The sequence below is a fragment of the Chelonia mydas genome, chromosome 12 (assembly GCF_015237465.2).
Source record: "Chelonia mydas isolate rCheMyd1 chromosome 12, rCheMyd1.pri.v2, whole genome shotgun sequence".
In the NCBI taxonomy this organism is placed as follows: Eukaryota; Metazoa; Chordata; order Testudines; family Cheloniidae; genus Chelonia; species Chelonia mydas.
Window position 1 is genome coordinate 34,229,856 of NC_051252.2, and position 12,760 is coordinate 34,242,615.

Genomic DNA, 12,760 nt, shown 5'->3' on the forward strand with positions numbered 1-12,760 from the left:
ATTTCTCTCTCCCCCACCAACCACCTTCACCTCATATGATCGGATTTTAAAGATAAAAAGTCCAGCTCCTCAAAGGTCACAAATCACAGGACTTCAAAGCAGTCAAATGCTGTGCTGATTTACAACAGGATGTTGCCCAACATGAATTTCCTTGACAAAACCAACCCAGTGTGGCTCTTTTTTGCTCTGACTCAGACTGTTTCAAACAAAAACAAGTCAGCTCTTAGATATTACGTTTTTGATGAAGAGCAGTTTTCGGCAATTCACTTAACAAAATTAAATACAACCAACCAACCACAATCGCTATTCTTTGGTGACAATAGCCTCCACTTGTTCCTGCTTACCATAAAATATGAACTGGCTCTTTTGGCTTAAAAACTGCTTTAAAAAAAAAAATCCTGTAGATAACTTAGTAAACTTTTCTTCTAGAAGATTCCAGAAATGCAGCAATCTCTGGGGTGGAACCCAGAAGCTATTTTAACAGCGCTTAGTCACACTACACAATCACCTAGTACACGCAGCGAATAATAGCTAATTGAAATTGTTGGGGAAATTTCAGGAGGCAGGATGTAAAAAAAAAAAACAAAAAAAAAAACCTGTTACAGAAAGAACCAAATACATTTATTAATTTATTTTCTACAGCAGTTTGGCAACATATCATTTAAAATTATTATAAAAACATTCAGAGGGAAAAAAATCATGTAAAAAGTTCAATATAATTATTCAACACAGAATTTTGGGCACATTAAAGACTCTGGAACCTAACTTGATCATTTAGATAAACATATAAGAATATTAACTTAGGCCAACCTATGCTGATGAATAGGTACCACGTATACGCTAACCATTATTATGGGTAGGGTATAAAATGCATAGATGATTACCAGGGTCTACAGCAGGAGGGATTTGTCCATGTTCCCCTTTCAACAATAATTTATATATAATAATCATGAATACTACCTACTTCTCACATTATAAAGTGAAAGCACAAATACAAGCTAATTTGAATGTCCTACTTTGGCACCCAATAAAGAAGTACCAGATAGCTAAGGGTACACCAGAAAATACTTTCATTAGAGTTCACTGGAACCTGATCAAAGTAGTAAATGACCATATACACTGTTAAAGTATATTTTATGCACCATGCAGTGTCAACAGTGAAAATCTAGACCCTTTATATGACAATGAATCCAGTCTAATACAAAGATGCTTTGATGTGATCTTCTGCTTTACTGGGAGAAAGATACCTCAGTTATACATATCGATAAAGAGATAAATACTGATTTTCAATTCCCCATGTCACTTGCTGGGGTGAAAATTCTAGTTCTCAGTAGAAGTGAGTTTTTTTTGGCAAGTAAATTACACAGCTAGAGAGTTAGCAATACTCAAGGTACTGAAATATGGATAGCTATGAATGGATTATGTTAGAAAAAAGCCCTGAATGTGACTGATTGTAGCTACTCACCAGCACAGGCAAGTGTTGTAAATAACAGAGAAGGAGCAAAAAAAAAAAAGCAGTGTATCAGAGGTCAACCTATTTTTTAAAAAATGAGTGATCACTGATTTCATTGCAACAAAATCTGTAATAAGAAAATAGTTTCAAAAGTTATAGACATTAACTCTAACATTTTTAAGGCATTTGTATAGGTTTTTAGATGTATGACTCCTTATGGCATAATCACGCACTCCAGTCTCAAGCGAGACTACCTCTGAAGGCATTTTCCAAGACAATTTCCATTGACATCAATGAGAGTTATGCCTGAGTAAGAAACACAGGACTGGGCCCACTGATAGGAGTCTTTGCGGTTGAATCCCTGAATGACTCTAAGACTATTTTACAATTAGCCAAATTCTGTGCTGGCTTATTAATTCAGTGAAACTTCACTCAGATGAAGTCTAGCATAAGTCAGGGCAGAACTGGATGCAGTATATACAGAGTTCTATGTTTCTGTGTACAATCCATATATTTATGGAAAAGCTGAGCTTAAAAATAGATCCGAATTTGAAGCAGCTTTTACAGCAACAACGCAAATCAAGCACAGTCTTTATAAAGACTGAACTGGACTGTTCTACAGATACCATTTTAAAATGTTAACAACTTGTACGCTGCACAGACATTTAAATAATGAAGCTGATTTCACTGCATGCAAGGAATTATTTTCAGCTGAGGTATCAAAAGCTTGACATCTTTGAAATTCTATATACAGTCAAAGTTAATACACTGGTGACTAAGCAGCAATAATATTTGTGCTTAAAATCTGCATGCAGAGAAGAAAATCAGCCTATTGCAAATGCCATCAAATTTATTTCCAGCTACAGCCAGGACTTAGCCAGCTATCTAAATTCCCACTCTTCCAAAAGAAACCACCTGCAGTCATAATATCTTCCTGGATCTAACTATTACGCTAGTACTCTTTACACTGCATTTTTGTTTCAGCTAATTATACAAGTGGAAACAGATGAGAAAATATCCTGTCCAAGGAATATCCGCACTTGATGGGATCAGGCAGAACAATCCACGTTAAATGGGTCATCTTAGTTGTCATCATCCTCTTCAATCTGCTCTCGCAAACCATCGCTCTGACGACTTTTTCCAGTCATTTCTAACAAGGCCTGAGCCTCGGGGTCTGTATCCAGGATGCTCTTCTTACCCTTCATCTTAAAGAAAATCAAAAAGGCAATTTAAAAGGTCATCACAAATGTCAGCAAGGTCAGGTCACAAGTAAATGAAGCTTGACTATCCATAAGCTACTTGTTTAGTTTTAAAGATTGCTATGATGGTTTCCCAGGTGCACATAAACAGAAAAGATTCACTAGGACATACCAACTACTTTGCGCCACTTCAGTGACACAAGACAGCTGTAAAGTTGGCTTAGCAGGCCAGTTTACTGTTTATGGTTGCTTTGGGTCACAAACCAGTCGGCGTATACTGGTTAATCTGACCCAATATTTCAAGTGCAGATGTGAACTTCTAAGTGATTCAAATACAATTTGACAGTCTTCCTAAAAGACTAGTTCTGTTTCTATTTACAGATGTGTGTGCAGTGTATAGCCTCTGGGCCTGTTTACATAATGTGAAAAGAAAATATCAGCTGCGTAAAACAGACAACGTAACAGGCACAACTGAGGAAGATTTACTGTACAGAGTCCCCAACCTGGTCTCAGGAGCAGAGAAACTTTCAAAGTCTATTTATGCACGTCTTCCTCACTTGTTCTTATTGAAACCAAGTCCCACAAAGATTTCCTGCATCTCTGACTAAATTATGGCTGTCTTAACACCCAAAATAATCCCACTCCTCTTTGGTATTTACATGCTTCAAATATATAACATCGTGGAATCATTTAAAAGGATTACAGTAACACAGCCAATGTTTCATAGAGACAGTTGCAGTAGTCATGGTTTGTTTCATTTATGCTTCTCGTTCCAGCTGGCGCATGTACTTTGTGCTTTAAATTTCTGAAAGTGTTTAGCTGCCATAGCAATAGGGGCCAAAGAAATACATAAAATGTGATTTCTCACAATCCGGACAAAAAGTCAACATATTTAAAACATTGAAGAAATATGTTAAATATATTCTCCCTTGTATGTTTCTACACATGTAGGTTAATGTGTTGTGGGGAGGGATAGCTCAGTGGTTTGAGCATTGGCCTGCTAAACCCAGGGTTGTGAGTTCAATCCTTGAGGGGGCCATTTGGGATCTGGGGCAAAAATTGGGGATTGGTCCTGCTTTGAGCAGGGGGTTGGACTAGATGACCTCCTGAAGTCCCTTCCAACCCTGTTATTCTATGATTCTATGAATCCTGCCAGCTTTTGAAACACTGTATTCACTTACCACTGCGCTTTCTGGGAGATCTCCCACTGCCCACACCTCCATGGCATCTAGCGTAAAGTTTTCATTAGCTGACAGCTGAGGACTGTTGTAGGTAGTACATCTAGGTTTCGCTTTGCTGTGTCCCTTGCCATAGTTACTGTCTATCCAGAGCCCAAAGTAATCATGCTGTCCTCCCATGCCCTGTGAAATAAATCATCACATTAAATACTTATTAAACCAGAAACTAGGCCAGGGCTCAGGGGTAGATTGTAAGTTGCTAGTTTCAGTATTTATGGCTAAATTTCCAAAGCTGGTAAAATGGGGCATCTCAAATAAGCTTGTGTTTACATACCTAAATTGTATCTTTGTGTGTGCAAGCTATCTGTACAATACCCACCTTGCAGGTCCTACAGGAGCATGACAATTCTGCAGACACATCAGCTGTACCTTGCTTTGGAAATGTAACCCGCTATGTAGTCTAACAGCTACTGTTTGTTTGACAACATGCCCGTTTTAACAAGGCGATACACATTTTAGCCAAGTCTTTCCCATTTAAAGCAACAAGTACAATTTGATGTGGCTTTCTTTAAAGCAAGATGTCACTGGGACGCAGTGATTACCAAAGTCACTGTTGAGGCAATGCTGACACATTCTGTCTTAAAACATTTGCCTGCTTGTTTAAAATAACTGAAATCCACCATGGTGCTGAGGACTGGTGCAAAGTCCTCTCTACCTGTAAGACCCTGTGTGGGACTGAACAGAGAACTTCCAGAGGGTAGTCACATAGAGACAGACTCTACAACCCTTGTGCACTGTTTCTGATGGGGGTTTCTTTATGCCAGCCAGGCATAAACCAGTGAGAAGAGACTAAGGATGGGTCATCTGGATCTTCAGTTATGCAGGTCTAGGGAATCTAACACCATGTAAATGGTATGGACATGTGCAGCCAACTCTTCGAGCCAACTGGCTAGAGTGGCAGCATCCGGAGGGCTGCATGCCAACTTTGAATGCTGTTCCCAGTCTGAGGATGGATTCCGCTCCTTAACTCCCCAGAAACTTCACCTGCCCGAAACCCAGTTACTTGGGTTAGAAATGCATGAAATGGATTTTACCCTTTAACAGTTTACTGTTTAAATATGAACATCAGCTGTAAATAATCAGATAACCTGGCATCTTTACTCCGAATGAAAATGTATTAAGGTGAGAAATCCTCATAGTAAAAGTGCTGAGCTAATACACAAGGTGAAAAGGTGAAAACTTCCTTTAAGAAACACAGCACATGAAATATGTCAGCTTAAAAAGGCAGAAACAAATACACAAGACACTTTCAAAGACCAGCCACGAATCTGATTTCCGAACTGTCATTTCTTAGTACTTACGAGTCCATTTGGGATAGTTTGCTGTCCATGATTCAAATACATGTAGTGGTCATTGTATCCAGTGTATGTGTGCACCATGAGAGAGGGAGAAATGGAAAACAAAAAGCATCTGTTGTCACCTATAAATTGCAGCAGTGTAAAGTGTCAGAGACAAAACAATGGACAAAGTGTGACTTACTTATGAGTAGGACAGGAAAGCAAGATCCCAAAAAGCAGCAGCAAAACAGTTCAGAACGAGTACTGATATGTCAGCAGCGTCAGTACAGATGTTTAGTCAAGACACACAGCCAACGTCTGTTCTGTGTTATAACTGTGCAGCACCACAGACATCAATGGGATTGCATGGCTGTAAATGAGGGCAGAATCTGGGGATCATGGGTATGTTTGATTACAATGTAAGGACTGGGCTACCCACAAAACATGCACAGGTTCACCTACGTAGTTTTTAAATCCGTTTAGTTAGAGCAGTGCAAACCCCTATGTGTGGACACTCTTGGTTCTATCTACAACGGGGAGGTATCAATTCAGCTTGATCGACGTAAAAAACACTTTTAGTTAAGCTTGATTCAAGTTTTGTATGTAGAGAAGGCCTAAGGGACTGATGCTTCACCGCTTTGCACCGCTGTTGTTATTTACACCTGTACAAGCTAGGTGTAAAATGCCATCTAATCAGCATGCAGCATATTATCTTTATTTTGCACAGGTGTATTTACACACAGTACAAGACATTGCTGAACTGGGGCCTAATTTGTGAAAATGTAGGCCCTGATTTGCCAAAGTATGTGCTTAAGTACTTTGCTGAATCAAAACTTCAGCTAGCATTTCCCCTGAGTTTAAGAAACTCAGAACTAAAAATGTGAAACAATATCTTGGATAATGCCCTACTGAACAGTTGGCAAGGGATCCAGACTAAAAGGTTAATTAAAACCAACAAGGTTTTAAAAATGAGTGATATGGAGTAAAATGAGTAAATATATAACTTAGGGAGTTGTATTAATAAATGAGAATGTTCAACAGGGTAAGTTACCTATTAAGTCAATGCACACAGAGTTTCTATACTCACAAGTCAATTATCTCTGCAAAATTTCACAAGGATTTTAATCAAACCTCATTTTTCCTGTCTAATTTATCAGGGCAAGATATGTGCTTGAATCAATAGCTACAAGTTAAAAAGTGTCCCCTGCAATATGATGTCACTGGTTTCGGTAACCTGTCTGCCATAACTGTTCTCTAAGGGCAAGTGCTAAAGATCTGGTGCATGAATTCTCACCAGAAAATAACTGTGATAATGCATAAGGCAAGCTGCAATTGAAAAGAAAACAACTTGGCCATTTAAAATTCTTCAAATCCTCTCCTCTCAAATTTCAGCCAACCCAAAGGCATTGATTAACCCACATGATTAGCAACTGGCATGGCAATATATTTTGTAAATTAACCTGCTGGAATGAGAGAAACACAAAAATCATATTTATATGTTACCTTGTATATATTTTTTCTTCCGTTACTTCTCCAAAAGCTAAAGTCCCCTCTGCCCAAGTTTTGTAAAGGGAAAATAAAGGGTTCAGCTAGCATGGCTAGCTTTTAGCTCCAAGGGAAACCCCTTGTTGCCGTATTTTAAACAGGAACATATATATCCATCCATCCATATACAGAAATATCCATCTGTTAGATGTAAACAGCAGAATTTGTCTCTGTATGAGTTTCAGCAATGTAAATCTGGAGTCATTCCAGTGTAGGGTGACCAGATGTCCTGATTTTTTAGGGACAGTCCTGATTTTTGGGTCTTTTTCTTATATAGGCTCCTATTACCCCCACCCCATGTCCCGATTTTTTACATTTACTGTCTGGTCACCCTATTCCAATGATACATAGCAGAATTTGTGTGTGTGTGTTGGTATATCTTTTACTATGGAGAGCAACAGCCAAACTAACTTCCACAGTATGCATCCGATGAAGTGAGCTGTAGCTCACGAAAGTTCATGCTCAAATAAATTGGTTAGTCTCTAAGGTGCCACAAGTACTCCTTTTCTTTTTGCGAATACAGACTAACATGGCTGTTACTCTGAAACTTAAGACTGCCATCTAGTGGATGTTTATTTTGATCTATTAAATAATGAAGTTTGGTGGGCCACATTCATTTCTCGTTTACACCAATGGAGCTCCAGTAAAGTCAGTGGGTAGAACTGAAAAGAGAATTTGTTCTAGGATATTTATTTTGTGGTCAGTAAGCCCTGCGGATTTAAAAATTGTCAATGAATAACAGATACAAACCATAAAGCAACCATCAGTACTGGATCTGAGTTCGCAATAGGGCAGAGGAACTAGCCAGGTTTTTACCAATATACAGAATTATAATTTCATTTTGAAGTAAGGAAGCAAGCATTCCCTCATTTTAGAGATGCATGATATGTGTTACTCCAGTAAAATTACTGAGTTCAGGAAGTGGATATAGAAAGGTATTCCTGCTAAACAACATGCAATGCAACAGATACCGATGAACCACACATCAATGACCACTGTGGCTACATTCTAGTCTTGTTAGAGCATCAACCTAGCAGGTGAAAAGACATTTTCTACGGGGAAACAATAAATAAAAGAGAGAATGGTTTGATTAAACTATGTTTTGTAAGGGGCATCTACTGGATGCTGTCTTACCAATATGATGGGCAACTCTGTATGTGAGAAAACAGAAAATAAAGAGTGGAGAAGAACTACAGGGTCAACAAATTATTCTTCCACTGAGACAGATAAGCTTTTGAAATTAAGTCAAAAGATAGCCACACGTTAAAATTTGGAAGAGGAGAGATTCAACTGTTTTGCAAGAGTTCCTTCCCCTTCGCTCCCTTGATAAAGTCTTCATTAACACATCCTATGCTGCTACTCTAAGCCATGAGATTTTTGCAGAAAAATAAATAAATTCTTACCTTGAAATTGTGGTTTAACTTCCCATGATTCTGATGCAAACCCACCAAAGATATATCCATCCAAGTCCTTTAAGACCAATATACAGGGACCCTTGTTTATGATTTGCCCACAGAGCTGTGAAAAACTTTCTCCGTGAACCCGAGAAGAAAACAAAAGCCTCCATTTGTGCTGTAGCTCCGAGGGCAGATGGGAGTTGATGTATATGATGGATGGGATGTCAAGAAGACTAACAAATCCACTTCCTTTGATGCCCTTGCACTTTGGAACCAAATTGACTATGTTGTTAGCCTGATCTGGGAGTGAATGCAGGACAAGGAGCCCCTGCCTGATGATAACACTGAGGAAAGTAGAGATCTGTGGCACTTGGAACACCCAGTTCGCAATGGTACTTTGATCACACAAGGCATCCATGAGAGGAGGTCCCGCGAGTTTCTTCCCATCTACACAATAAACACATTAACACAAGATAACTTGTACATTTCTCACAAGGGATCTGCAAAGCTGCTTATAGCATCCAAGTCTATATCTTCCCCTAAGTATATAATTACTTGCCTTCTAATTTTTTATGGTGGAAACACTTATTCACATTTGTTCATTATTTGAACAAATAATGAACGGCAAATGGAAGGAGCTAATACTGTCCGCAAGATTAAGTAAACATATGCTTTGGAAAGGGGCATAGCTCTTGGTAACTTGGGACATCCTCTAGCTGTGTTGGAAAGATGGTTGAGAAATATGATGTCTCAGTTACAATGTATCAGATGGCTTCTACGAGATGAAAGATCTAATACCATGGCATAGCAAAGCATAGTCTCGTTCATCCAACATAAGCAAAGACTGCCATAAAGGGATATAAATGCATCAAAACACCAATCAACTCTAAGCCAAGTAATTCTACAATGGTGACGAGGCTTAATGAGATAAAACACGTAGCTATAAATCTGCATGACTACAAATTAGACTGAATAGGGAATTCAAATCCAAACTGTTCCCAAATTCCATCAGGAAGGGTAGGTGGGTAATTAAAATCCCCAGATCTGAATTCAACCCTCTCATTTTGGTTCTTGATCTGAATTTCTAACTCCAGGTCAGAGAGCGCAAATATCTTGCAAGAACAGCTGATTCTGCAATACTTGCACCATTTTGACATAAATTTTTTCAGTATTTTCCTTACCTTCAAGTTTCAGTTCTGATAACAGCTGAGAAGCCAGAACCTTTACTCCACTGGTAGGATCTTGAGTCTTCCCCAGATTCCAGCCCTTCAGCAGATTCCTGTAGCTCAGTACATGAACTACAGAGGTGATCACATCCTCTGTGAACTTAAAGGGCATAACATTGCCATTACAACCTTAATTCCATATTTAAAAGAAAATTGCCAAGAACACCGCAAAGCACCCCACAAGGGCATTAATCAGTGCTTATCGCAGTGATCTGGGTGACATGGACGTCGTTGCCATACGTAAATATTATGAATAACACCTGTCTGCTATAGTTAAATGTCATAAATAATCATAGGTTTCAGAGTAGCAGCCGTATTAGTCTATATCCGCAAAAAGAAAAGGAGGACTTGTGGCACCTTAGAGACTAACGAATTTATTTGAGCATGTAGCTCACGAAAGCTTATGCTCAGATAAATAATCATAGTTCACATTTGTTAAGCACCTTTCCCCCAATGACCTCAAATATAAAACTTAATTCTCAAACATCCTTCCATGGTATAGTAACTTTCACACATGGGTTAACTAAGAAACAGAAGGTCAGAGAGTGTAATTTACAATCTAGCCCATATTGGGGGTGAAGTGGAGCTACACTGCCCCCAGAGGAACTTGGGGTGCTTGGGCTGCATCATCCCTTTTGTTTGTGCAGCTTGTTCTCCCTTTGGGCTATTCTACAGCCCCTTTGGGTGTATGAACCCTGAGTGTGCCTTGAGGGGGCAGTCTATATGCTCCTCCCAGTGCAGCCGCAGACTCTTGAGACAGGTTCACAGGGGGCAGAGAGGAAAAAGCCTATGTACTTCCATCCCCACAGGACACCTGCACTACTGCCATACGCAATCTGGCCCTAAAATGATTTGCCCAAGGTCAGAGTGAGCGAGTGGCTAAGCTAGGAAAAGAACCCAGGAGTCCTGAATCCCAGCCCGGTGCTCTAACCACTACCTCCCCAAAACATTTAAGAAAACAAAAACGAAAATACACACAAATGATCTTTTCCTTTACCTCTTGGATTTGTTTTCCCTTCACAGGCCCTTCGGTACTAGATATCATTCTCATTATTATGCTACTCTTCTCCTCTACGTTGCCTTTTAAAAGGGCTGACATAAAAATTATGAACTGCTCCTTAACAATCTGTTCACTTGACCCCGATGACTTCCCAGTCAGGTCAACACTTTTCATTCCACTGTATAGCCTAAAGGTCATTTGCTCTGGTAATGCTTCCTGGACATGGGCCTGTCAGAGAAAGAAGAGTTAAGGATAGATTTTTAACTAGGAAAAACAAGACTTCTATACGCCGCTAAAACAGTCCAGCTGATCTGTGCCTAGGTTTACTGGTTAGGAACTGAATATCCCACTATCTAATATGTATTAGAGCAGGGATTGGCAACCTTTGGCACAGGGCCCGCCAGGGTAAGCCCCCTGGCGGGCTGGGCCGGTTTGAGGGAAGCGGCGCGGGCCAAGGGATTTGCTGGCCCCCACTTCCCACAGCCCCCATTGGCCTGGGACGGTGAACTGCAGCCAGTGGGAGCCGCGACTGGCCGAATCTGAGAACGCGGCAGGTAAACAAACCTGCCCAGCCCGCCAGGGGGCTTACCCTGGCGGGCCGTGGGCCAAAGGTTGCCGATCCCTTTATTAGGGTGAAACCTTCACAGAGGATCGCTTCTCAAAGAGGCAGTCACCATCTTCATCAACTACTTTATAGTATCCCCAAAGTTTCCAGTAGAATTTTGTAAGACCTTTCGTTACTTGGAACTTAATAAGCCATAGGTTCAAAACAAACAAACGGAAATACTTCTTCACACAACACACAGTCAACCCATGGAACTTGTTGCCAGGGGATGTTGTGAAGGCCAAGAGTATAACTGTGGTAAAAAAAGAAGTAGATAAGTTCATGTAGGATAGGTCCATCAATTGCTATTTAGCCAAGATGGTAAGGGATACAACCCCATGCTCTGGGAGTCCCTAAACCTCCAACTGACAGAAGCTAGGACTGGAAGACAGGGGATGGATCCCTCAAAAATGCCCTGTTCTGTTCATTCCCTCTGAAGCATCTGGCACAGGCCACTCTCAGAGACAGGATGCTGACCTGGACGGACCATTGGTCTGACCCATTATGGTCGTTCTTATGTAAAGGTCAGGGTAATTTTATAATAACTATCTTAAACTTGAACTTGTAAAAAGTTAAAAATATGCATGTGAAGGATTTCTATAAGAAAACACCGTTTCAAAGATCTGTAGCTCAGTTAGCCAGAACAAAGTTCGGAACGTATTATGCCAGTTTAAGATGCTTCTTTTTGGAAATATAGCTCACAAATGCATTTAAAGAAATAGGTAAGTGAAATCCCCCCCCCCCCATTTTGCCTCTTAGAAACCAAATGCAGACAAGATAATTAACTCTGAAAAGTAACTACAATGCATGTATAGCAACTACCTGTAGAAGTTTCAGAGTAGCAGCCGTGTTAGTCTGTATTCGCAAAAAGAAAAGGAGTACTTGTGGCACCTTAGAGACTAGCCAATTTATTTGAGCATAAGCTTTTGTGAGCTACAGCTCACTTCATCGGATGCATTCAGTGGAATATACAGTGGGAAGATTTATATACATAGAGAACATGAAACAATGAGTGTTACCTCTCCTGCTGGTAATAGCTCACCTTAAGTGATCACTCTGGTTACAGTATGTATGGTAACACCCATTGTTTCATGTTCTCTATGTATATAAATCTCCCCACTGTATTTTCCACTGAATGCATCCGATGAAGTGAGCTGTAGCTCACGAAAGCTTATGCTCAAACAAATTGGTTAGTCTCTAAGGTGCCACAAGTACTCCTTTTCTTTTTACCTGTAGAAGGATTTTTACTCTGCACAGCAATAGCCAATTCAATCAGTGGGCCAAATCTAGTTCACCTTACTCATGTAAAGAGTCCCACTGATGCTGGACAACAGAAATCAAAGGGACTTATCATGAGAGTAAGATTTGGATTACTGTCTAATTTCTATCCAGCTTAATACAATATATCATAGACATACAATATTAAAGGAGATCTCCGGCTCTTGACTTGAGAAGCTTTCATAGTATATAAAATAACTAAAGGATTTTAAAATAAAGTATACAAAATATATTCATACACTGGAACAGAATGTGATTACATAGCATAACACAGGGGTGGGCAAACTACAGCCCGCAGGCCACTTGCAGCCTGTGGGACATTTTTTATCTGGCCCTCAAGCTCCGGCCAGGGGAGTGGGGCCGGGGGCTTGCCGCGCTCCGGCTGGGGGAACAAGACCAGGGGCTTGCCACGCTCTGCCCAGAGCTCCCAGCCCCCACCTCAGTGATTAGCAGTTCATTTTGAGCACCATCTTCTGGGAAGATTCTTCTGGCACGCAAAACGCCACATTGCACAGGCCTGACTTCACCACCCCTACGCAGCAG

The 12,760-nt window shown here is 40.3% G+C and overlaps 1 protein-coding gene across 5 annotated transcripts in view; it reads right to left on the reverse strand.

The window, feature by feature from the left end:
• Window positions 1-599: 599 nt before the first annotated feature.
• The window catches only part of MEAK7 (MTOR associated protein, eak-7 homolog), a 24,148-nt gene continuing 11,987 nt past the window's right edge, over window positions 600-12,760 (reverse strand). For 3 of the 5 annotated variants that reach the window (XM_037877316.2, XM_043526094.1, XM_037877315.2), the window contains 6 exons: window positions 10,333-10,563; window positions 9,291-9,435; window positions 8,116-8,556; window positions 5,192-5,310; window positions 3,834-4,013; window positions 600-2,658 (listed from right to left, as the gene is read on the reverse strand). In XM_037877316.2, the coding sequence (XP_037733244.1) occupies window positions 2,536-2,658; window positions 3,834-4,013; window positions 5,192-5,310; window positions 8,116-8,556; window positions 9,291-9,435; window positions 10,333-10,563 (1,239 nt within the window). In that variant the 3' untranslated portion in view covers window positions 600-2,535. The remainder of the gene's footprint in view (window positions 2,659-3,833; window positions 4,014-5,191; window positions 5,311-8,115; window positions 8,557-9,290; window positions 9,436-10,332; window positions 10,564-12,760) is intronic. The other 2 variants (XM_043526095.1, XM_037877317.2) reach the window with 1 other exon arrangement.